The sequence below is a fragment of the Panthera uncia genome, assembly GCF_023721935.1.
Source record: "Panthera uncia isolate 11264 chromosome C1 unlocalized genomic scaffold, Puncia_PCG_1.0 HiC_scaffold_3, whole genome shotgun sequence".
Classification (NCBI taxonomy): Eukaryota; Metazoa; Chordata; class Mammalia; order Carnivora; family Felidae; genus Panthera; species Panthera uncia.
The window spans coordinates 80,872,933-80,900,531 of record NW_026057584.1 but is presented as its reverse complement, the minus strand read 5'-3'; the positions used below and the strand labels follow the sequence as shown (position 1 = coordinate 80,900,531).

Sequence of the window (27,599 nt, the reverse complement as noted above, 5' to 3'; positions counted from 1 at the left end):
TATGGGCTGTCAATCTTGAGTCTTCACATTATAAATATTATTAGGATGGCTAATGTCAGTATGTACTGATTCAGATCCCCATCCTTTCTCAACAGATAAGAAGTAAACAAGCATAATGAGCAGTTATTGAGAACTTTTGGTCAACTAAGGGAGAATAATGTGCATTTTTTTTTCCATCAAAGTTTATTTTAGAGTACAGAACTTTTTTTTAATCGCATAGAGTCACAGCTTCTTTTTGAAAATTTCTATTTCCAGATGTCCTCCCTTCCTCATTTCCTCCTTTCCTTCACTCCCCCCATGCCAACACAAAAGAATTGAGACTACTAACAGAATTCTTTTTTTCTCTCTCTCTCTTTCACACCAGATGCAACTCCAGTAGTACCTTCTCGGGCAGCAACTCCAAGATCTGTAAGAAATAAGTCGCATGAAGGAATTACAAATTCTGTAATGCCTGAATGTAAGAATCCTTTCAAGTTAATGATTGGATCATCCAATGCCATGGGAAGGCTATATGTACAAGAACTGCCTGGAAGCCAGCAACAAGAACTCCACCCCATCTACCCCCGGCAGAGACTGGGCAGCAGTGAACACGGACAGAAATCTCCATTCCGTGGCAGCCATGGAGGCCTCCCCAGCCCAGCATCGTCAGGTTCCCAGATATATGGAGATGGCTCAATCTCTCCAAGGACTGACCCACTTGGAAGCCCTGATGTTTTCCCAAGAAATAATCCTGGTTTTCATGGAGCTCCCAATTCTAGTCCTATTCATCTAAATAGGACTCCTCTTTCTCCACCTTCAGTAATGCTACACGGTTCTCCCGTACAGTCATCCTGTGCAATGGCTGGAAGGACTAATATACCTCTTTCCCCAACCTTGACTACAAAGAGTCCAGTAATGAAAAAACCAATGTGTAATTTTTCAACTAATATGGAAATACCACGAGCAATGTTCCACCACAAACCACCCCAAGGCCCACCTCCCCCTCCTCCACCTTCTTGTGCTCTTCAGAAAAAGCCATTAACATCCGAGAAAGATCCACTTGGCATTCTTGACCCTATTCCCAGTAAACCGGTGAATCAGAACCCTGTTATCATTAATCCAACTAGTTTCCATTCAAATGTCCACTCTCAGGTACCTGTGATGAATGTAAGCATGCCTCCTGCTGTTGTTCCTTTGCCAAGTAATCTCCCTTTGCCAACCGTAAAACCTGGTCATATGAATCATGGGAGTCATATACAAAGAGTTCAGCATTCAGCTTCAACCTCCCTGTCCCCTTCTCCAGTGACATCCCCAGTGCACATGATGGGGACTGGAATTGGAAGGATTGAGGCATCGCCCCAAAGATCACGCTCATCTTCCACATCATCAGATCACGGAAATTTCATGATGCCACCTCTAGGACCCCAGGCCACTTGTAGTGGTATTAAGGTTCCACCCAGGTCACCAAGGTCAACAATAGGGTCCCCAAGGCCATCAATGCCATCAAGCCCTTCTACCAAGTCCGATGGACACCATCAGTACAAGGATATCCCTAACCCATTAATTGCTGGAATGAGTAATGTACTAAATTCCCCAAGCAGTGCAGCTTTTCCGACTGCATCTGCCGGAAGTGGTTCCATAAAGAGTCAGCCTGGTTTGCTGGGAATGCCTTTAAATCAGATCTTGAACCAGCACAATGCTGCCTCCTTTCCAGCAAGTAGTTTACTCTCAGCAGCAGCCAAAGCACAGCTAGCAAATCAAAACAAACTTGCTGGTAACAACTGTAGCAGCAGTAGCAATTCTGGAGCTGTTGCTGGCAGTGGCAACACTGAAGGACATAGCACTTTAAACACCATGTTCACTCCTACTGCCAACATGCTTCTCCCAACAGGGGAAGGGCAAAGTGGTCGAGCAGCACTAAGAGATAAGCTGATGTCTCAGCAAAAAGACTCATTGCGGAAAAGAAAACAGCCACCTACCACAGTGTTGAGTTTGCTCAGACAGTCTCAAATGGATAGTTCTGCAGTTCCTAAACCTGGACCCGACTTGCTAAGAAAGCAGGGTCAGGGTTCATTTCCCATCAGTTCAATGTCTCAGTTACTACAGTCTATGAGTTGTCAAAGCTCTCACTTGAGTAGCAATAGTACCCCGGGTTGTGGGGGCTCAAATACTGCTTTGCCTTGCTCTGCTAACCAGCTGCATTTTACAGATCCCAATATGAACTCCAGTGCTCTTCAGAATTCACTGACACAGAACATACCTTTGAGAGGGGAAGCCGTGCACTGCCACAATGCAAACACTAACTTTGTTCACAGTAACAGCCCAGTCCCAAACCACCATCTTGCAGGTTTAATAAATCAGATTCAGGCTAGCGGGAACTGTGGGATGCTCAGTCAGTCGGGCATGGCTTTAGGAAATTCATTACATCCCAATCCACCTCAGTCAAGAATTTCAACGTCCTCCACTCCAGTGATACCAAACAGCATTGTTAGCAGCTATAATCAAACAAGTTCTGAAGCAGGTATGGTTTTATTAGAAAAAAGTACCCCAAGGTACTAAACTTTTCTACGTTTTTTAAAATTTGTACCAAAATATTTATTATGATAAGAAATGATCCTTTCCCCATTGTGAAATTGTCATCATTTCTTTAGTATTTATAATTTTATTTACAGAATGCTAGGGATTTGTCTAATAGAAAAAATAACAACCAAGGGGATTCCATGTGTTTCCGTTACTTGTTGTCAATCTGTCATTTTGAATTTTGTTTGACTTTCGGTTGGTTGTATAACCATTGGACTCTAAACTACAAAAGAAGCCATAGAAGGCAGGGTTTCCTGGTTCACGAGACATGTACTCGGTCTATGCCAATAGAAAAGCCGTTTCCCCTAGCTTTTGTTTGTATTCAGGTAAATGATGCTCATCTTGGAAAACCCAAAAAGGCAAAAATAAACAGAATTTTTGTTCTTGCTGCTGACCAGAAATAGGTAAATGGATAGGAAAGATAACTAGAAGTTGTATGAAGTAGAAAGCTGCCTTCTAATGTGTTTTCTTATCCTAGTTTGCTATCCTTTATTATTATTTGTTGAGAAAATTCAAAAATGGATATTGGCTACTCCCTTTTTAAAAAAAAGATAATAATTTAAGTTTTCTAATAAAAAAGGCTTGAAAACCTGATTTCCAGAATTTTTGATCTTGAAATTATTTTACAGTTTTCTTGTAGAATTTAGCCATTATTTTTACCATTGACATTAAGGTTTTGAACCCAAATTTATTATATCTCTTCATCCACTATAATGAAGGAGACCAATTTATTTAAAAGTAGACACATTAGAAAGAACTGTGTTTTGTGCAATAGGGTCATCAGAAATTGTTATAAAAATCAGTAAAGAAGCACTAAAGAGGTAAATTCATGGAGACATCAGGAAATTTCACCATGGAAGTATTTCAGAAAGAATACCCAAAACCCAACACTAATGGTTTGAGAGATTTGTAGGAAATGACAGGGAGGAAACAAAAGATAATTGTAGAGACAATATTGTTCAGATATGAATACAACGGGCTTTGAAAACCAGATTGCTACTGGAAATGAGAAAACTGCTGAGGCTTTTAATAACAAGACATTGTTTGGATATGTATAGACTGTATTATACCGTCATGCTGGAAAAGCATTAGAACCTACATGTCTCTGTTGCTGGTAGTAACATTGAGTGTTTTCCTTCCTGGCATCACTTCTTTACACCTGCCATCCTCCACAACTTGTGCTGTTTTATGTTTTGGTGTCAGTATTTAATGAACTGTTCATTGACCTCTTGTGTTAAAAAGAATATAAGGTGGAGAAGATAATTGAAGTGATTAGTGCCTTCTAGATATTCTTAGTCTAAAGAATCTCATGAAACTATTTTTTATGTGTTTAACAGGATACTTGTTCCAAAGGGGCTTCCAACTTTTAAATGACTCATATACCTTTTTAAATAATTCCACAAAAGTGAAAATTTAACCTTATGCTTTTAGCAGATGAAAGTGACATGAAATCAGTAACTATTTTAAAATATACCATATTTATTAAGCATGCCTTCAATCATTTAGATGAGACATTATTAGTCTCATTGTATTATATATCTTTACGTTTTGATACCCCTTACCTCAACTTACTTTGTTTCAGGTCTGAGTTAATATTGCAAAGTGTATATATTTTATTAATGATGTATTTCAATTCATCCGTAATGGAAAAGACCAACATTTATTTATATTTTTGTTTCTTCTGAATGTTCAGTTTAGACTTATTTTATACAGTCTCGGACATGTATTTTCTTGTTCCATGAACCTCTGTAAAGCATCAGATCTGGATTGCCAGTGCTGGGAGTGTCAAACACAGGTTGAAAATTTATTAATCTAAGAAAAGTGTTAGCATATAAATAGCTAAATTGTACAAGAATAAATGTCTAGTAATGATATGGATTTGACCAATCATGTGTAAGCTAACAGAAAGCATATACTTTGATAAAAAATCTAGGTCAGTAAGAAGTTTTAAAATATTAAACCTAATAAAATTAAATACTAATTAAAGTACATAGATCTGATGTGCAGCTGGTTGTGAAAATGGGTAGATTTACTAATTACTGTAACTCTTTTGATGAGCTGAATATTGAAAACGTCTCTAATTCCATGTTTCTTTTTGATGCACAGTAAACTGTGTCAACTGAATGCACTGTCGTTATAATTGCTTAGCCTAAATATTTATTTGCACTGACATTTATTCATCCATGAAATAAGTAGCAAGGCTGGGCATGCAGAGTGAGCTAGCAGGTGGCAGTCACAGCTATCCCTATAATCTCTGCTACATAGCCCTAGCATACCAATAAGACATTGGAAGAAAAATACATTTTACTCTTAAAATGTTGCTTAAAGCTATCATAGCTATCGAGTACTTATGACGTGCCAAGTGATTTACCTATGTTCTTTCTAATCTGTGTAGTTCTCTAAAGTATAAGGTATTATTGCCCCCATTTTACACATGAGTAACTGAACTTCAGAGAATTTAAATAATTGACCAAACTCGTGCATAACTGAATTAAAATTTGAACTCAGGTTCATCTGATCATAAAATCCATTTTCTTCCCAGCTGTGTAAGTTCTTCATCTAAAAACTTCAGCACTCAAAAAAACTTTGAATGTTTCACTTTCAAAATTTTTAAAAATACCCAACAGGTAATACATTAAAACACATCAGTGCATGTTACAAGCCACATTTGTAAACTTTTGATGCACTTTTAGACAAAGGTCAGTGATTTTTGCCTTCTCTCCGTACTCTGATGCTAGGATGTTGTGTCAACACAGATGAAATGTCCAAACTGTCAAGAGAACTGCCCCTCATTTGTGAGTCACATTTGTTGACCTTCATTTTAATGAATTTGTATCACCTCATTCAATCAGATAAGAATGGGTTTCCTACTGGGCGATGTGTCAGTAGACCTTTGAAGGAGGCACCTATGCAGATGCTAGCTCTGCCCTTCCGAGCATGACAACACAGTGAAGGTGAAAGAAACCCACAGGTAACATAGTGCTACTCTTCTCTCTGGTAACGGAGCCCGGACAGAACTCAAGTAACCTGCTTAATCCAGTGCCTTTTCCACTCTCCTAAGCAACTCAAAAATGTTACAGTAAGACTTTAAGAGGAGAAATCACTCGCTCTGAGAACACTTAATTTGATTGGTTATTTATTGTCAGAAACTTATTTTAAAGAGAGTTTTTCTATTATAAACAACCCGGATACTGATTTTTTTAGGCCTACATGTGGATTCCATGGGAAACATTTAAAAATGTATCACATCTCAAATATGGGAATTGGAGGCTGAGATAAAAAAAAAATCAGGTAAAAGATATAAAATGCTTAGAAAATATTTCTAAAATTTAAGACTATGCAAGGTTTTATTAATTCTATTTGCTGTTTTGAAATTGCCTTTCCATTAAAGCTCTCTGAACACTTTGCATCGTAAAGTTTACAGGTTTCTATTCACTTTCTGGATTTCAAATTACAAGTAAAGCTTAGTATCTCCATGTAACAGATTTAGAAAATGACCAGTAGGATCCTTGCTGACATTCCTCAAGTTGTAAAGCCAAGCCTGGCTGGGTCTGGCAAACCAAACCCCAAAGTTCCTGATTCTCAGTTCAAATACTCAAACTGTTGAATGCAGGTATGTTCTGAAATCCATCAGTAGTGTCCATTTAAAGCAACTTTCCATTTATGAAGAGAGCCAAGTTTCAGCATTTAAATGGTTCCAGCACATGTCCTGTGGGGTTTTGGTTCAGGGAGGAATCCCAAATCAGGTGCCCTTGACTGGCAAATGTTATCAGGCCTGTGCCTCCTCAGTTTTCTGACCGCTGTGGCCATAGAACAAGATCACACACGCCAGTAACCCTGGCCTCTGCAGAGGACCAAGTCCTGTCAGTGTCCCTGGGACAGCTTATCCCTTCCATAGCCCTGTGGTTTTTCACAATTTCAAAGAAGCAAAAAGATTGGGACTACTCTGCTAACCAACTTAATAACAACCTTACCTTCTCCAATGTGATAGTCATTAAATACAACTTTTTCACTTCAAAACCCCTTTTATATTCTTTTTTTTTTCTAGTAAAAAACATTTAATCAACTCTTCTAAACACAGGAAAATAGAATCCTCTGAAGAGGAAGAGTATGAGTTTGAGAAGTATGAGTATGAGAAGAGAAAATAATTCATTTATTTGCCTTAACTCTTAAAGAGATACACTGACTAACAAGAATATAAATAAACCTATGAATAAATATATGTTCACGGATATTTATATATATTTTTTAAAAACTCTGGAAAAGAAAGTGTTTTTTCTTTCAGCACAAAAAGCATGTGATTGAAACTCAGTACAGCCATTGATATGGTAGGTATAAGAAAATTAAATAGAGACCACAAAAGAACACTTTAGGTAAAAGACTGCAAAGCAATGAGCTTGGTGTTATGTTCTATGTATTTATTTGTTCTCAGAACATGCCAGTAAAGAAAATAAAGGGAAACTGTCATTCCCTACCTTTGAAGTTACAGGTGCAAAGAGAATATGGGATAAAAATGTTCACGGATGGATTGTACTATGTAAGTTATTAGCCCTCTCAGGATACGTGACGTTTGTGTGGAAATAATCTTCTAGTCTTACAGAGACTAATGTAGAGTGAAGAAGGGCAAAGGCTCCTTTAAGGTTGTGAATGAATTACTAATAGTTGCTATTGACAGTATTTGCAACCAAACATTAAATGCCTAGAATTTATCCCTCCTCTGATGCACAAGGCTTCCAGGTTAAAAGTTGCCTTCTGCTTTGTTTTTTAGCCAATACCAAAACTCTATTAAATTCTTGATTGTGTGATAAAAATCTATGTCTGTTCTTTCGGTTAAGTTTTTGCAAAATGAGCCATTTCTTCTTTGCTGTAAGATATTTTTACAACAATGTCTTGCTGTTTAAGAAGGTTTCCTATTATCAGGGTTACACCACTTGTTTGTTTACATATTCGAGGCTTAATGTTTCCTTGTGTACAAAAGAAGGACTTAAAATATGTTTGACTTTAGACATTGAGTCTGTATAATCAAAGGTGAAGACAGAACTCAGAGTGGTGTGATATGTTTGCTGATTCAATGATCTATTTTGTACCTTTCAAGAAATAAATTGTCCCAGTGTGCAAATTGGGAGAATTTTATTCCATTGCAATACACTAAACTCACTTATGAAGTCACTAGAAATCCTTCAGTTCTCTAAGACATGCCTAAGCTATTATTTACTAAAATCAAGTGGTCTGAAAACACTGATGCAGCTTCTAAAAGTACCCAATTCTAGGCAGTGATGTTCACTCTACACAAATTTGACTCATTAAAAATAATGCTTAAAAATATTCCTGTGGTATCATCAAAATAGATTTCATTTCCACATGCATGTAGTACTAGATAAATCTTAGTGCTCTTCCTTTATAGGAACTTACATCAAACAGCATTAATGCCAGTCAAGCAAAGAGTAGACTAAAAGTTATTCTGTAAGAATTATACTTGCAAATTCAAAGTAACAGCTCACCTTTCTACAGATTAAAAATGGAACAACAGAAGTGTGAAGGAGTTGCTGAGCTACTCCTCGGTGAGAGCTAGTCCAGGAAATTTCAAAATATCTGTCCAAGACCCATGGGTACAGGTACAAGGGAGAGTATTTATCATAGATAACCTAGGGCAGAGCTCCTGTGCTCTACAACTCCACAGGGACACCTCTTCTGACAAACATGCTTCCTGGAGCACAGCTCCACAAACCACTCCCCACAAAGTTGAGCAACTCAGAGGCCTGACTCCAAAGCAATGTTTTCAGCCTTTTGGTACTTCTTCCTTCCTACAGTAAGAAATTAACTTGCATTATAATCCACTAGATATATGTTTTTAATTTATAACAAAAGTTTCCAAAAATAAAACAATTATATGTGATGCACTCTGATCTTTTTGATCCCATGCTATCTTATCCTGTCTTATTCTATTTCTTTCTTTTTTTTTTCTCTAAGACAGTCATGGCCCACTGAAATGATTTTATCACCTACTAACATGACCTAGCACTCATATATATAAATTAGCAGAAACAGTTTGCACAAAATAGTGCCCTAGATATACAATGTATTCTTTTGTTTTTCTATTTCATTTATCAAAATATACTGGTTGGGGCACACTAAGTTGGTTTTGCAGCCCCAAATAGGTCTAAACTGTCTTAGAATATTCATGAGGTAATTAACTCAACAAATATTTATTGAGCACCTAGTATGTGCTAAGCACTGTTTTAGCACTGCAGATAAAGTAGTATACAATGGAAGGACACAAAGTTAACTGTATTTATAACTTAGAAACTCAGTTTACTCTGCTCATTAAACAAAATAAGGAGATAAAACTTCTGAATGGAATATTGAAACATTTTAAGTGTTACTCTACACTCATATTCAGAGAGCAGAAATCCCACCAAGCAAGGGATTTAACCTCTTTTCTCAAAATTGGTTTCCTTACAATAAAAATTTTTATCATGTGATAAAAAGCATTTCTAAAAATAAACCAAAACTTTGTTACTTGAAACATCTCAAGCATTTTTGCATTTACTCCAACAGTTTAAGAGTAATTCTGTGTTAAGGAAACAAATGATCAGTAACACACACACACACACACACACACACACAAATTCACTTTTTTTTTTTTTTTGCCTGACACCATTACCACCACAAGACTGATCTTGATACAGTCATGACTCAAACTTCATATTCTAGTATTCAAGCATCCCTTCCACTTCTTTTCTTCCTCCCCACCAGGTTGGCCCTGTTAAGGACGGAGAGCATTTCATTAGACACTGCCATTGATCCCTTACCCCCAATTCTTCTCTAAATGCTTTGGTTTGGGGTCCCCCTCCCTCCCTTCCTTTTACAGAGCAAATAGCCACCAGTCCCTAGGTCTTCCTGCCTACTTCTGCTAAAAGAATGCTAGGAATTTACATCAGGATCCAAAGCACAAAGATAGAAATTGATATATTTTTATAAATACATATACAATGCAATTACTAGGGCTTGGGAAAATAATGTTGGGAGATCTAGACTTTTCATACAAGTTATCTATTTATTTTTTAAATTAATCCTTTAAGTATAGAGGAAAAATTTTTACTATTTCCATAGGATTGAAAAGTGAATTATATTTTATTAGACTCACTAGGGCATGATGTTTCCTCTTGTTTCTACAAGCATTCATTTTTATTAAGGATTACCATTGACCTTGTTTGCATTTAAAGTACACTTGTCAAAGCAAATTATAAAGGTCAAATGGTGAAGGCATATCTTTTATATGAATCATCTCTTAGGCTCTTAAATTTTTATAGATAAAAATCAGTATTTGGGCATATTAACTTTGAAAAAATTTTCTAGCATAAAGTAGTGTTTATTCAAAATTGGGGATATAGATCAAATGGGTATAATGACATTTTAAAAGCCCTTTATTGGTCCATTTGGTATAAGTTTTATGCCATCTCTTGTGTGGATACGAAGACATGTACAATAATATTAATACTTAAGAGCCGACCATAGAAGAGTTTAGCATAATGTTAACAATGACTTTCCTTAAAGAATATTGGTGACAAGAGAAATAAATCTAAAGCGGTAGATATTACCTTTGTTCTAAAAAGCAAAAAAAAAAATTTAAATGAAGCAGAAAAAACATCTCAAGAATGAAACTAGTAATAATAGGAAAATATCCTTTAAAAACCTTTAAAAATTTTACTGGTGCTACTTCTGTGTGTACACACACATATACATACACTCACACACGTCATAAATCATATGTGTATGCAAAGAGTACTGTTTACATCTGGAAATCTACCCCACTGGGAAGGTTAACAGTGTCAATTCCTGATTGTCCCAGTTTATCTCAATCTCTGATTGGGTGTCTAGGCACGTGACCTCACTCCAGGAAAGTTTATTTGGGTGACTTTTCAGTCTCATCTCCTACTTCATTAAAAGCAACAGAGACAATGAGAAAAAGAATTTGTGCCAGTTCATGGTGCTGCTGGCTGGTGTGAAATAATCTTTTTTTTTTTCAGTTAAAGGACTTCTCCAACTTACTAACTTGTTCCAGGCTCCAGATGCCATTTGGCTATTTAACTGTTTATTGTTTAGTGAATAGTTTGCTTTTTAAAAGAACTTAGTAACTGTCCCTTTCATTAGTTTAAGTACAAAACATCTTGGCTGGAAAAAAAAAATTCATCTTTAAGAAAACATTTTTTTTCCATGTGCTTCCAGAGACCATATGGTTTTTATGCAGAACTGTGAAGTAGGTTTGCCAGAGAGTGCCTATTAAGCAGATTAAGCAGCTCAGAAATAAGCAATCTCCAATTTCACTCCAGATATAAAAATTCAGGGTCTTCTTTGGATGACCCCAAGCATTTCTGAGTGACTTTAAGAACTAACTCAGAATACTTTGGAATGTGCCTCTTCCTCTGTAAGGTGATTTTAACTCCCTGGACCACGTGAGAGTCTAAAGTAACTTGTCACCTTCCAACCATCTCCTTTCCTGTCCCTGACCTCCTGGCTCTGGACCAATACTGAAATCAGTTTTTACTTTATCCACAAATGGATGGTATCCTCTCCCTTACTTCCCATACACACATGCCACACACACAGCATCAAAACTCTGATTTCTAGACGTTGAATGCCGGTTTTATGTTCTTAATAGATTCATTGAACCAACATTTTTGGAATGTCAACCGTGTGTTAGAGACCATGTTAGGTCTCAGAAATAAGAAGTGATCCTTGCCTTTAATGGTTTAGAAAGATAATTTCAAATTTCTGTGCTGCTTGTCTAAGGCAATAGGTTTAACCATGCTGGGAGGGGAGGTGTGTGTGGAAAAGCAGCATACAATATTTTTGGTCAGTTTCTTTGTTTTCAGGATATGTACCTCCAAGTACTTTATTATCCTCCATGCACTTCATTATCGCCTTCTCTTTTTTTCTAATGACCTTGTTTGTATCTCCTTTTCCAGTTTCAAATCCCAGATCAAATGTTACCATTGCTTAGTTTACCCTCACACCTTTAGTTTTCCAATTGTCCCTTTGTTGTATATCTGTCAAATCTCTTAGCATATTGCATTATAGTTACACTAGCTCTGTGAACAGAGCTTTAACATTTCTGATTCATATAAGCTCCCAATAAATGTGTATCGAAAGAGGAAAAAGAAAGACAGGGAGATTTGTGTGTTTATCACTTTTCCTATACAATGAGTTCCTGCAGGAAAGGGCAGGGAGCTGTTTTTGTGGTTGTTTTATATCACCATTTCTATCCTTTTATTTAACAGAGCCTTCCTGCTCATTGTTGAAAGTTAGAGAAAATAAAAAATAGGGCTTGATCCACATATTACCCTTAAGAAGCTTGGGATGTCCACAACCTTCTTGTTTGTAATATTTTCTTTATTGTCATTCCTCAAGAGCAACCATACTTTCTTTATTGTCATTCCTCAAGAATACTTATATGAAGAACTTTCAGAATAATGTCCCCAAATGGCTCCTAAATGTAGATGTTTCTCTCTTAAAAAACAAGACAAAAATATTAATAATGGTAAACTCTAAGAAAACCCTACATCTATAATGCCTTGCTAGAGTATTTTGAAAATGTGCTCTGGTTGTGGTTAAAAGAACAGTGATCTGTACATTTAAATATGTCATTATTGGTTAGCAGACGGAAAAAAATGGCCACAGATAGCAATTACCAGTAAATAAGAGTTGTTATTGGCTTGTTTAAAAAGATGGTTTCAAAATGCAAATAAAGCACATTTTTTGCCACTTGCAGAAATAGGAAGCTTTACGAAGCAATGAAATGCTTAAGGTGTTGACTGTTTTGTTACAAAGCTGAATTAACATTTAAAGGATTGTATACCATATGCCTCCTTCAGCATTTGATATGTTCTTACTCTACTCATTGTGCACATAGTCATTGTCTTGTGATAAAGGTTTATAAATATTTATATATTTTTAAACAGATTTTTTATATATCTCATTCTTTAAATGAAACACTGAAAACTTAAAAAAAAGACAGACATGACAGCTGGGAAAAATTGCAAAGTCATGCAATATAGAGATATTCTATAAGGTGTGTTGGATATACTGATTTATACTTACTACTATTACTACATCACCACTACTAACCGCAGCTACTAATGTAAATAATAATGCTGACAATGATAACTCCGTTTATTTGTGTAGACTTTTAGACATTACAAGCCTGTCACTGACCTGTTTTTGATTCTCACAACAATCATGCCAGTTTTTCCTAAGGAAAATTCAAAGGTAACAAAGTATCATATGCAGGAAGAAGTTCATCCCTGTGTTATATACGATGATAAAAGTATAAATACCAAACTTTATCACAATAGGTCAACAAATATGAACAATCCATAGACTACAAGGTTAAAAATATTCATGCAAATGTCCATATACCAAAAAGGAAAAATTCTTGTGTTATTCCATTAGAAGAAAACAAGAAGCATATAAAATTTGTAGTACTATTACAACTATGGAAACATTTCTGCGTATATGTATTTATACAAGGTCTCAATGGTAACATGGTCAAATATAAAGTTTTTGATGGCATAGCACAGCAGTAAAGTGTTTGGATTATTTTAGATTTTCAGTAACACTAGTGTTGTTCATTATATCATATACATGTTACATAAGCCTGTAACAATAGTTGATGAATGCATATATTACATAATGCTTCTCTTTAGGGAAAGACCTTTTATGAAAACAATGATTGTAGGCTCCTTTTCAACAGAATGTGATTCTCACCCCATCCCTTGTGCATCTGGATCACCAGGGGTGATTTCAAAGGATACTACTGCTCAAGCTGTACCCTAAGAGCTGAGCTTTCAACTAGCCTGGGATAAGTCCCAGGCATTGTTTTTGTTTATTTGTTTGTTTGAAGTTCTCCAGGTAATTCTATTGTGCAGCTTGGATTGAGAACAACTAAAACGATTATAATAAGCAACTGAAATTTTATATTTTTAAATATTAAGTTCCTTGAATTTTCGTCTGAAGCGTAAGACTTTCAAGATTAAGAATGCTATTTGGGTGATGGCATTTGGTCTGATTTAAGGAATCCTAAGTACAGAGTATCTTTATGCTATCAGTGACAAAAAAAAAAATTAAATGATAAAACATAGTGTTGGTGAGAAATGAACACTGCCATACCCTGTTTATGAAAATGTAAGTTGAATGTGCATTGATCAACTTCACTGTAGGGCAGTGTGACAATATGTACTCAAAGCTTTAAAAATATGTAAACCCTTTTGTCCCTGGAATTCCACTTTTAAGAATTTATCCTTAGAAAATAACTGAGCATATTGGCAAAGATGAGTTAATAAGAATGTTTACCATAGTGTTGCTTACAACAGTAAAGGATTGTAAACAATCAGATATCCATGACTGTAGATTGATTAAATTTTGGTATATTCATACATGATAGTAGTAAAATGGCTCTAAAGTTAACACGACTTAACATGGAAAGATAGTCAAAACCTATCGATAAAAGAAAAAGGTTACAAAACAGCATGATTCCATTTTTGTTAAAATATGTAATATGTGTATATATGTCTGCATATGTATATACATACAGGTGGGAAAAGCCTGCAGAACTACACATTAAAATATTAATAGTTATCTCCATAGGTATTTTTTATTTTGTTTTATACTCTCATGTATATTCTAGGGTTTTTTTTTTCACTAAAAGGAAGGTAGTGTTATAAATAAAGACCAAAAACATTTTCTTAAATGAAAACATATTTTGAAAAATAAAGCCTTGTTACCTTTGTCTACCAGCTACAGCACAGATTGCCCTATCTTCATCACCTTGTCCACTTTGTGAAAAGCAGGCTATTTGACAGAATAGTTAGCTATTTCTTAATATTTTTTAATATTTCTAAACTTCTTCAATATACCTATTTTCAAAGTAGATGAGGAAGTATAGAGTTAAATTTAAGTGTTATTAAACAGTGCCAAATCATCTCTGATTACAATTAATCTTATCTAAATTCCCAAAGGTGGTGTGTAACAAATTAATTGAAATATACCTTAATGTATTTTTATGGGGTTGTCTTCTTTAACGTCCATAATTAATAAGTGTTTTTTCTTCTTCTTCTTCATTTTAGGCGGTTCAGGACCATCATCCTCCATAGCCATAGCTGGCACCAGCCACCCTGCCATCACAAAGACAACATCTGTTCTTCAAGACGGCGTCATAGTTACCACCGCAGCTGGAAACCCACTGCAGAGTCAGCTGCCTATTGGGAGTGATTTTCCTTATGTTGGCCAAGAGCACGCACTTCATTTTCCATCCAACAGCACTTCAAACAACCATCTTCCACACCCCTTGAACCCCAGCCTCCTCAGTTCTCTACCTATCTCTTTGCCAGTGAATCAACAGCATCTCCTAAACCAGAATCTATTAAATATCCTCCAGCCTTCAGCAGGAGAAGGCAAGTCTGAGATCAACCTCCACCCTTTAGGTTTTCTCAACCCGAATGTAAACGCTGCTTTAGCTTTTCTCTCCGGTGACATGGATGGGCAGGTATTGCAGCCTGTTCACTTTCAGCTCTTAGCAGCCCTGCTTCAGAACCAAGCCCAAGCAGCTGCCATGCTTCCCCTGCCATCTTTCAATCTGACCATCTCAGATCTTTTGCAACAGCAAAATACCCCTTTACCCTCATTAACACAGATGACAGCCCCACCAGACCATTTGCCAAGCAATCAGTCAGAGAACAGCCGAGCTGAGACCCTTTTAACCAGCCCCCTGGGGAACCCTTTACCGAGCTTTGCAGGCAGTGACACTACTTTTAACCCCCTGTTCCTCCCAGCTGTCACTGGGGCCTCAGGATTAATGGCCTTGAATCCCCAGCTGTTGGGAGGTGTCCTGAACTCAGCATCGGCCAACACCGCTAATCATCCAGAGGTTTCCATAGCAACTTCCTCCCAGGCAACCACTACCACAACCACTACATCATCAGCAGTGGCAGCACTGACTGTCTCAACACTTGGTGGGACAGCAGTGGTGTCAATGGCAGAAACATTGCTGAATATATCTAATAATGCTGGGAATACACCTGGTCCAGCTAAACTCAACAGTAACTCTGTGGTGCCACAGCTACTTAACCCTCTACTGGGGACAGGTCTGCTTGGTAAGTTAAATTTTTTCACAAATTTTTACAAAAGAAACGTTTTTCTAATTCTATTTTCTCCTTTTTAAAAACTCCATTTTGTCACACTATTTTTAAAAATGTTTTTGTTATGTCACAGCTTGCTTAAGGAACTAAATATAATAACACCCACACACACCCATAGTTATACAAACATGAAAATGACTTTTTCCTCTTCCCCTATTCTAGCAGTACTGAATAACATTTTAATCTGCTTTCTCTGATCTTCTAATTCTGATGCCACTTAAACTTAACCTACCTATCATTCTCTTAAGCCAAGTAGAGTCTTATTTTCCAAACAATAAAGCACAGGCCCATCATAAAAATAACTCTTATTTGAATTTTAGTTGGTGTGGCATCACAGGGTTAGTATGAGCGGCTGCACTGTGGATGGAAACTGTTTGAGGAAATGTTTCTTCCAGGTGACCCCTACATAAACAAAAGTAAATGCTTATCCAGCAAAATAAGAAACAAGGCATAAAAACATCCAAAGATAAATTTTGCTCAAGTTCAAGGAAACAGACAGTCTCAATAGCTGCTGTTAGATTTCCTCAGCCAGTATAATTCCTTAGAACTTTGTGGCTTAAAAACAAAATCCTTCACGTATATTATTCTATCGCAAAAAAGTTAGAAAATAATGCAAGTATATCCAACTGACTGATGCAGATAGCTATAATATTAAGTGCAGAGATCTATCTAGAAAGTCTGGAAAGAGGCACATACACATAACACTGTCAAAAGGACATCTGCAGTACCTAAAAATTAATAATGATGTTTCCAGATTTTATGGACACCTTTAGAATATAGTTTACTAATTTTATAGTTTAATAGTTGCTATAGTTTATTAGTTCTATTTGGTGTCAAAATCAATAGTTAAATAACCTAAAATACATCACAGGTTTACATATTTCAAGTTACAAGACAATTTCAATGGCATTGTCTTCAAGATAATTTCAATGTAATTTTAAAACAAGTTAATTTTGAATTATGAATATGAACTTAGTTGTTGACTAATCCCATCTGACTTAATAATATTCATTTTTAATGATTATGGCAATGAATTCTTTTGTATTATTAGCTTTCTTTACAGTTTTAATTTTAGGTGACCAACCTTTTATTTAAAAACAATATACATATTCCTTGGCCAAATCTGATTTTATTTGGTGGTATTTATTGATGACTGTGGCATGAGAACTAAATTTTGTTAACAAGGCCTGATCAGATCCACTCATTTTAATAATTTGCTCAGATACTTATGATTACTAAAACATTTTACGATTAATTTCCACCTTTAGTTTTAGGTGCTCTAACAAAAATAATATCAAGGAGTTTATAACACTGAAGCTCAATCTATAATGATTGGCTAATGGATAGAGCAAAAACTAAGTAGTGTCTCCAGGACATAAAGTAAAAAAACTAATTACGAAAGATAAAATTAATTAATAATAATACTCTCTGTTTACCACTTAGTAAGACATTGATGAGAAAAAGAGAAAAGAATGACCATGCCAAGTGCAGTTTTCAGTTTTTGTTTCAGGAATCCTCAGGTGCATAGATAGGCATAGGATCTCTGAAGAGTCACACTGACTTACATTTTATGTTTTTCAAACTATAGGTGACATGTCCTCAATAAACAATACATTGAATAACCATCAACTGACTCATCTGCAGTCGCTGTTAAACAACAATCAGATGTTTCCTCCAAATCAGCAGCCGCAGCAGCAACTTCTCCAGGGGTACCAGAACCTGCAAGCATTTCAAGGACAGCCCACAATTCCTTGCCCGGCTAACAGTAACCCTATGGCTTGTCTGTTTCAGAACTTTCAGGTACTCTCCTTCCCTGGGTTATTCAAATAGTAAACAATGTCTAGGTCTGTTAAAATACTTAACTGGGGGGAAGAGACAGAAAAAGGAGGTCATGTGCCCTCTCACATCCACTTACTATTATTTCCCAAGAATGACTATTGTTAAACATTCCAGTCTTTTGTGTGAAGGTTATTTTATTTTGACTGAGGCCTCTCAGTGGTCCTTTTGGAGTGGACAGTAAAAACTGATCATATGATCCTCTTAAACCCTTTGGTGGTTTCCACTGCTCTCCTGACTGAAATCTACATCTTTAACATGCCAACTTGGCCTGACTCTCCAGTCCTGCCCTCACCACTCTCCCTGGCTTCAGCCACATAGCCTTCCTTTACCTTTACAAGCTGAATACATTTCTGATAGATTAAGGATCTAGATGGTAAGAATGACACTTAATAAATATAAAAAGAAAATACAGATTTATTTTTTAATAATCTTGAGGCAGAGAAGTTTCTTTCAGTAAGTTACAAAATCAGGAGGTCAAAAAGAAAAGAAGTAATAAGGTTGAACACATAAAACTTTAAAATCTCCATATGATCAAGGGCATTTTAAACAAAGTTAAAGACAAGTGGCACCTGGCAGAAAATACTTGCATAATAATGGCAAGTAATCCACATTCATTACACAAAAAGAGCTCCTACGAATCAGGAAGAAAAAAGATAATTGATAATAGAAATAGAAATAGATAATAGAAAAATGAGCAATAGATATGAACAGAAAATGAAAAATAAATTATTAATGAACATATGAAAAGAGTAATCAGAGTTATACAAATTACAACACTCATGTGTCAATCAGATTGATTGATATTCCTTGCTGACTTTTAGAGATATTTTTGGTCTGATTGTATGCTGATACAGATTGTATGCTGATACAAATCCAGGTAACTTGACAGTTTATCCGGGTTTTTGTTTTAAGTTTCTTTTATTTATTTTGAGAGAGAGCCAACAGGGGAAGGGCAGAGAGAAAGGGAGAGAGAATCCCAACCAAGCAGGCTCAGTGCTGTCAGCACAGAGCCCAACCTGGGGCTTGAACCCACAAACCGTGAGATCATGACCTGAGCTGAAACCAAGAGTCAGTCAGTTAACCAACTGAGCCACCCAGGTGCCCCTATCAGGTTTTTAAATATACCTATCCTTGGGTATGCCTGGGTGGTTACCATCCCATATCCTTGGGATGCCCGGGTGGTTCAGTCAGTTAAGCGTTCAACTTTGGCTCAGGTCATGATCTTGTGGTTTGTGAGTGTGAGTCCTGCATTGAGCTCCCTGCTATCAGCACGGAACCCACTTCAGATCATCTGTCTCCCTCTTTCTCTCTCCCACTCCCACCCCCGCGCCCGTGCATGGTCTCTCTGTCTCAAAAATAAGCATTTTTCAAAAATAATGTAAAAAATAAATATACATACCCTATGACCCAGAAGTTCAACTTCTTTGTATCTATTTTAGAGAAATCTTCAAATGTGAACAAAAGGGCACATGCCAGAATGTTCATTACAATGTGATTTGTGGTGGCAAAAATTAGAAGCCACTTAAGTGTCTATCAGTAGGGAAATAATTAAATATATTATGGTATATCCATCTTTCTAGTACTTTAAAAGGTTTAGGTAGATTTATATAACTGATTTGAAAAGATCCACAAGATTGCAAGACTTCAATACTGTAGTATTATAGAACAATACTAAAATACAAAACCATTTATGTGAAAGAAGGAAGGAAAGAAAGAAAATCAGCTATACACCTGAACACCTTAATGTATTAAAAATAAGTATCTGCAAGGATGCTCTCCAGCACTGATTACTTCTGAGAAAGGAAATGGGATCAGAGTGGGATGGGAAAGTCAGATTTGGGTGGGGAGTAGTGATAAAGAAAATTTTGTCTATTTTGACAATGAGAAAATGTTCATGTACATCTTGTGGAATAAAATAAATTTAGAAGGGAAGAGAAAGTGCTCAGCCATGTCACTGAGAATCTGAAACAAGCAGATAAAGCCTGAAGAGAATCCACTAGATTTAGGACATCACCAGTGATGGTGGAATTCAGTTTTGGTGGGGTGATGGGAGCACAAGACAGATTGCAGTGGGTGGAGGGATGAAAAGGTTAGGATTAAAGAGTATGGATTACTCTTTCAAAAACGTGACTAGGAAGAACATAAGAGAAACAGACGTAGGTTGAATGCAAACTTTTAGAATATGGAAGCTATGCACATGGTTGTATGCTAAAGGAAAAAGAAAAATAAAAATGAAAAGTAGAAAAGATTGAACATAAGGAAGACAAGGGATAACAGATGAGGTAAGATCCCTGAGGAGTGCCTTGGGATCCAGAGCATAAATGAAGGATTTACCTTCAGAGAGCAGAAGAGGGCTCCCTTACGCTGGGAAGCAGGGTAGGATTGGGGGCATAGATAGTTGCAGAGAAGTGTGTCCTGCCAGGGGGCAGAGAGTAGCAGAATATAAGAACTATGAGAATTCTTAACCTTATGAACTCCATTTTCTCTGTTAAGTAAGGCTATCAGCTAAGAATAGTGCCAGAGATGGTAAGCAGCCAGCTTCAAGAAGTGGATGAAGATTTGAATGGCTGTGAAGGAGAATGGTACCTAACTAGAGGGTCACTGGATTGATGAGAACAATAAACCCCTAGCTGCAGTTGAACGCCCTGAATTCCTAGACAGATACTCAGCAACCTCACTGTGGATACAGATAAGCAGGCAGTGAAAATGATCCCAGATTGAGATTTTATCTGGTAGGTGTAGACAGGGGAAGAATAACAAGAGAGTGGTTGATAAGCTGATGGATCCCAGGTTCTGGTTAATGGAAAAGGATGTGAAGACAAGAAGGGAGAGATCATTGAGGGGAAAAATTGATGTGTCAAGGGTCTGAAGCAGCAATTCTTAAGTGGGGTTGGTGAAATTAGAATAACCTTGGGGACTTTTTCAAACTGCATCATCCTTCCTGTCCTGAACATGCATATTCTTACCTAGTGGGCATTCCCTCCCTTCATTTCTTCCCAATTAACAGTCACATCTATAGAGAGACATTGACACTGTTGACAGCAGAGGGGTGTCCCCCAGCCAGTAGCCAGGTAAGATTGAAGAATAGGTGTCACTGTTCTATCCGAAACCTTCAAAAATAGTGTCATATCAGAAACATTTTGTTGTTATGAAAAGAGTATGATATATATATATATATATATATATATATATATATATGTAGAGAGAGAGAGAGAGACAGAGAGAGAGGGAGGGAGCTTCGTTGTATTTCAGTAGAAATATAAGTGAGTGAGAAATCCTTTTCAAAATTTGGTTCCCTTTGTAATTCGAGCAGTGCTGGTGATGGACTTGTTTCTCTCTTTGAATTCCAAGTTGCAAAACCTGTAATGACAGGTAAATAGGTGGAGTCATCACCTGAAAACAGTTTGTGTCCAACCACCTCACCTGTAACTTTGCTAAAGAATGTTTGGTAATGATGATTTCTTCTAAAAAAAAAAATCTGTGAAATGATTTCAACCAAAGAAACGGGACCCAAATATGATCAGGACACAAGCTTTTGTAAACAGAGTGGCTTTTTATTTCATGTTTGAGCCTTGCTCTTCCTTTATATTTCTTTCCTTGTTATGTTTGTTTGCATTTTGGCAAATCTTAAAAATACGGTCTTTCTCTTTGAGGTCTTTAAAGACTTTTCTCTCTCTCATTGCTTCCTGTCTGTTTCTTCAAGGTGAGAATGCAGGAAGATGCAGCTCTCCTAAACAAAAGAATAAGCACTCAGCCGGGGCTCACAGCTCTTCCTGAGAATCCAAACACCCCACTTCCACCTTTCCAAGATCCATCTTGTGAGTTGCAGCCAAGGATTGACTCATCTCTTGGTCAGCAGGTGAAGGACGGCCTCATCGTGGGCGGCCCAGGCGATGCTTCTGTGGATGCCATTTACAAAGCAGTGGTTGATGCAGCCAGCAAAGGAGTGCAGGCTGTCATCACCACTGCAGTCAACAGTACAACTCAGATCAGCCCCATTCCAGCTCTGAGTGCCATGAGTGCCTTCACTGCCTCGATTGGTGACCCATTAAGTCTCCCCAGTGCTGTCAGTGCAGTCATTCATGGACGAAACATGGGCAGTGTCGATCATGATGGTAGGCTGAGGAATGCAAGAGGGGCTCGGCTGCCCAGGAATCTGGACCATGGGAAGAACTCAAATGAAGGAGATGGGTTTGAATATTTCAAGTCAGCAAGTTGCCACACATCCAAAAAACAGTGGGATGGGGAGCAAAGCCCTGGAGGAGAGCGAAACAGGTGGAAGTGTGAGGAATTCTTAGATCATCCAGGCCATGTCCACAGTAGTCCTTGTCACGAAAGGTCCAATAATATCTCCACACTGCCATTTCTGCCTGGGGAACAGCACCCGGTACTGTTACCACCAAGAAACTGTCAAGGGGATAAAATTCTGGAGGAAAATTTCAGGTATAATAACTACAAAAGAACTATGGTGAGTTTTAAGGAGAGACTAGAGAACACTGTGGAAAGATGTGCACACATTAATGGGAACAGACCTCGACAGAGTCGGGGCTTTGGAGAGCTGCTGGGCACCACAAGGCAAGACCTGGTCCTAGAGGAGCAATCTCCAAGCTCCTCAAATAGTTTGGAAAATTCTCTAGTCAAAGACTACATCCATTACAATGGAGACTTTAATGCCAAAAGCATTAATGGGTGTGTGCCTAGCCCTTCAGACGCTAAGAGCATTAGTAGTGAAGATGACCTAAGGAATCCAGATTCCCCTTCTTCAAATGAGTTGATACATTATAGGCCAAGGACGTTCAATGTTGGCGACTTGGTCTGGGGCCAAATCAAAGGACTCACTTCTTGGCCTGGAAAATTAGTAAGAGAAGACGACGTTCACAATTCATGTCAACAAAGCCCCGAGGAAGGGAAGGTATACCAATCTTTATCCATTGTCAAATACTAACCTTTGCTCAGATGTCAATTGTTATTTTATGTTATCATCACTTTGGATTCTTTGGATTTGAAATTAGGATTCTTCATGACTCATTGAGGTCTCACAAACTTCTGGAGCATAAAATGAAGAGGGGATGGTTGTAGTCACCAAAATGTCCTATCAAGGGGTGAGTTGTGAAGCATTCGTAGATTCCACAAGGGCCTGTAACCTAGAAACCAGATTTCCAGAGTTTTGTTAATTCTGCCTTCCTTCCCTGCATTTATCTAACTCTTCATTCCATACCCAGAGGATGAAGGCAAGTAGCAATGACTGGGAAAAAAATCTGGTGACCTTTGGAGTCCACGGGTGTGGCAGAGGTAGGGCAACAGGAAGTGCCAGGGGACAGCGTCTCCTCCATGTGCTCGCATGTGACACATACTGCTGAGGAGAGGGCCAAACCAGGGTGCAATTGCAGCCATTTCTGGAAGCCACAGGTAACGTCTGTGTTCAGAATGGTGTCTCCTTTCAGGAAAAGTTCTGGGGCTTTATAACATATGGAAATGTTTAACCCCACAGTCTGGTTCTACTTAACACAATCTGATCATATAAATTAAATGAAAACTTCTCCATGAAACTACCATTCAATTTAGAAGAAATTAGTAGGGGTCTTCTGGGTTTTACCCCCTCTCACAATGGTAGAATTGGCTCACGAGGCAAGAAATATGCAGAATGTTCAAAGCAGATAGAAAAATTTATATCTGACCAGGAGGAGATAATTATGCACATTCCCCACATGTAATGAAGAAACGTAATTTTTCATCTCCTTAGGAAATAAAAATTACTCTTACAAATATATATTATTCTCTTAAAGAGTATATTATATAAAGCTATTTTCAACTCTGCTCAAACTTCCACTGGCACTTAGGTTTAATGGCAGGAAACCAAAAACATTTTTGCCAGCACAATAAAAAGATTGTCTTTCTCCAAATGACCAGGAGGTCCTTAAACCCGTTGCTTATAATGCCTAATATATACTTGTCAGGATATGCTCTGGGCATAATGTTTCTACGTTTGATAAGAAAATGAATTCCATACTCCTGTTCACAAAACATTTTATTCTCTAATCTCTCTGAGACCAGACAAAACATTCTTTAGGTTGATAAACCTAAATATTTTTGACAGTTTATTCAAAAAGTAATTAGAAACAGCAAAACTGGGCTTTTATAATATAAATGGACTGCTACAAATTTAAAATGTAGACGCTGAACTGTTTTACAATCTCTGTGCAATGAAACCACGTCTTTTTAGGTGCCATTTTACAAAAAGCTTAGCTAAAAAAAAGATTATGGCCTCCCTTTCCTGGAAACATTCTTCCTGTCCTAAATGCCTTGTCTAAATATCTCTTCATGTCCTCAGGAGAATAAAGGCATGTACTTTTAACACATTTCACATTAAACAATGGTCCTAATCTTCTGGTTAGTGTGTGTTTGCAAACTCCTGGGACTGAGTTGCTCACTAATGTTTGGGGAGATACACTTTAAAAAAAATCATTATCTAAGAGTCCAAGAAACATTTATTTTGCTGCATTTGAATAAGCACCTGGTTTTCACTCACTATGTTTATTGTAAGTGTTTAAAATATCCAGATTCTTCTTCCTTATTATAGGCAATAGATGAATTGCTAACAGGGAGCATAACATTTCTGTCAATTCAAATGTCCTTCCCCACTGCCTGACATTGTAAGCTGGCATTCTGACAACCTTAGTATGAAAACCTTGATATCATGATACACTAAAAATATTTTTAGTGATTCACAAAAAATAATGTAAAGCATATATTTAGAGGTGCAAAATTGAAAACATATAATAAAATATTAATGATAACACATGAAATATTTATCTATCATTAAAAAGTAAGGTATAACAGCCTTAGAAGCTCTAGGGCACATAACATTTTTAAAAATCTCTGGTCTTTTCAGGACCTACCTCACTTTTGCACATTAAAAAAAAACAAAACAAAGTGCTGTTTCACAAACACTGTTTTTTCTTCTATAGTTCACAAAACAAAGGAAGGGCTTCCTCATAGCTTATTTAATGATGCCCCCGAAAGCCAATGTTCTCAATGTATAAGACCAGGAAAGGCGAAATTTCAAACACAAGTCTGTCTGACTTCAAGCCAAATGGCCTTTCCTTGATGTCTTGATGATTCTGGTTTATCAAGAAAAAATTAAACTATGTTCAATATCTGTGTAAGACAAAGCATGATTCTATTTGAAAAGATTTCCAGTAAAACATTTTTAAAATGTGTACTCTTAGTCCGGTGAACAAACCAGTCATGATGTAAATTTTATTTACATAGAACCCCTTAGTCCTCAGCAATGCTGGACAAATAAAGTCTTGTACATTAATAATCAGATTTCTGCTTTTAAAAAGATAAGCAATGCATTAGGTTTCCTTCTATATACTGTAGCAAAGGCTGACATTTTAATAAAGTCAAGAGAGAAAGATAGAGACTGACTCCATAAACAATTTGTTTATTATAGGAAAATCTAATTGATTCCACCTTGCTAATGTGGAATGTTAGGACCACATCCCCTAGTGTTTATCTTTGTAGTATCTCAGAAGAAAAGGTTAGGTAACCAATTTTCTTACACGTTATCATTTTAAACCTTCTTAGCTCCTCAGTTTTTCATACTATTTCCATGTCCACCAAAGTAAATTAATCCAAGATTCTGTCAGATCCCTCCAGATAAGGTGTATGTTAACTCAAGTGTTAGAATAGATTTATTATCTTATCTCTCCCCACCCCCACATCCCACAAACCTATCATTTATTTTCTGTTGCAGTCTTTGTTCTCAGCAAACCACTTCAAATTCTTTTCAGAAGCAAGCAAAGTAAAAAGAAAAAAAAAATTATGGTAATTAATTAAGCTGGGCACCAATCTTGTTTTCAGGTTGTGTGGGTCCTCTCTGGACCAACAGATCAATGCTGTGACTGGAGCACTGATGTCTGCCTAGGGCTGAGATGTCCATGTTGTCCTTAAGTTGATACCTTAGCCAACTGTCATAGTAAACGACCTACCTGGTCAGTTTATGGTCTTAGAAAGGCATTTTTAATCTTTGGTGGGATATTAAATGTAACAATTACTAATAATGCATTAGAACTGTTCAGCACTTTTTGAGATTGCTTCCTAAGAGGTTTTATTTCAAAATGTCAAGTACTCTATAAACATAGTCTACAGAGAACTAGAGAGAAAGCAGAGTGTGGCAGAAAGAGGTATAGGCTTTGGGCATTCTCACATGAGCTTAATCCCAGGATCGTCAGTTTCCTAAATGATGCTGGGTAGCTGTATTAATCACCCAAGCTGCAATCTCCTCACCCCCCAAGTGGGAATATCAGTTCCTACTCAAAATAATGTCTTAAGAATTAAATGAGATACCATAAGTAGATTATCCAACACTCAAATGAGGCTCAGTAAAAATTAGCCTCCTTGCCCATTTTTTTTTCATCTCTTTGTTTGTGGTTTTTTTATTTTTGTTTTTGTTTTGTTGTTGTTGTTGTTTCATGTTAAACAACCTTATTAATTTGGATTTCACCACCGTGGAATTGTGGTAATTTGACTTTAGTTATTGTTTACCTATGCATTATCCATGAATAAAAGATTTACTAACCAGGTTGAGGGTGAGAGGATTATAATATATATGTTTAATGGATGAAATAGTTTATAACCATTTGTTAATCAAGTTCAGCACATCGCATACAAATTGGCGTATCGGATTACAAGTTGTTATTAGCTGTTCATTTCAAGCATGAGTTCTACTTGGAAGCATTTTAAAGCTTGAAAGTCCCTCCCAACAGTGTTGCTAAAAACTACCAACTCAGACTTTCTTCCTTTACCTTCCTACCCCACCCCCACATATACAACAATTTTAATTAGTAGAGATTTTTAACAGTCCATGGAAAGTTGGACCGAATCGCCCCTGCAGAATACTGCCCCAATACTGAAGCTATGTGACAACACTGGAGAATATCCTGTGCCTGGTATTACACCACTCAGAAAGTAGCATTCATCTCCTTACCCTCTGCTACATTCTTTCCTTCAGTTACCAGTTTGTAATGAAGTATGGCCTGAAAGATATTTATACTTTTTCTAAATAAATGATGCAAGTTTCTCTCTGAACCATAAATCCTTTACAGTTTAAGGTTCAGTGGCCAAGAATAAGCCCTCAGTGCTGGGCTCCAGTACATCATCATAGCCGGAGAGGCGCACTGCCAGGTCTTGGCACAGTATTAGGGAATTCTTGGAAAGGGAAGTGGCTTCGGCTGGCATTACACCTCTCCACCTCCACCATGATGTACAGGCATTTTGAGTCTGTGAAACGGGGGTGGGGGAAATGGGTGTCTTTATATACTTGTTTCAGTCATTATTTAAAAATGGGAAAAGTGCTCCTGTTTTCTAAACTATATTTTGAAATTATCATCTGCCATCTCTGATCTTACATTAACTAGCCTACAAGTATTGTCTGTCAAAGTAATAATCAAATAATAAAATTCCTTTTTTAGTACATAAATTTTACTCTTCTTGAACATTTCCCGTTGGTCTTCATGTCATTGCTCTTACATTCAATGTGTAGTCTGCCTTGAGCCAAATTTAGGATAGGATTTATTTCTAGATTGGCACCATAATGTTTCTTTTCAATGGAACATTGGTTGTTGGTGGACAGGTAGAGACACCTCCTGATTACCCAGAAAAGTTCTACATTTCAGTGCCACACTACATGACCAAATAAAGGCATGTTTTTAATAGCAGTGGGCAGGGTTCTGTCTTTAGAATTACACTTTGCCTTTTTTCACATGATTATATTTGGCAGGTAGAGATAAAAATAATTCTCTGAATAGTCATTCAAATGACACAAAACTCATCATTTATTATTAAAACTCATAACTAAACTTATTTGAGGAAATACACTTTCTGTATGTCAGGTGGCTATCTCTCTCTCTCTCTCTCTCTCACACACACACACACACACACACACACACACACATACACACACACACATATTTTGACAGTGTGAAACATAAAGACAGCTTA

The 27,599-nt window shown here is 37.0% G+C and overlaps 1 protein-coding gene and 1 long non-coding RNA gene across 2 annotated transcripts in view; one reads left to right on the top strand and one right to left on the bottom strand.

The window, feature by feature from the left end:
- MBD5 (methyl-CpG binding domain protein 5) overlaps window positions 1-27,599 on the top strand; it is a 142,714-nt gene that overhangs the window by 97,277 nt on the left and 17,838 nt on the right. The window contains exons 6-9 of the mRNA XM_049616143.1: window positions 365-2,500; window positions 14,685-15,710; window positions 17,344-17,555; window positions 21,298-22,506. Of these exons, the coding sequence (XP_049472100.1) occupies window positions 365-2,500; window positions 14,685-15,710; window positions 17,344-17,555; window positions 21,298-22,506 (4,583 nt within the window). The remainder of the gene's footprint in view (window positions 1-364; window positions 2,501-14,684; window positions 15,711-17,343; window positions 17,556-21,297; window positions 22,507-27,599) is intronic.
- LOC125911894 (uncharacterized) lies at window positions 9,230-15,429 on the bottom strand. The gene is made up of 5 exons (XR_007454490.1): window positions 15,342-15,429; window positions 14,607-14,732; window positions 12,775-12,811; window positions 11,904-12,069; window positions 9,230-9,322 (listed from the first exon to the last, which is right to left on the bottom strand). It is a non-coding gene; the product is annotated as an uncharacterized LOC125911894 (long non-coding RNA).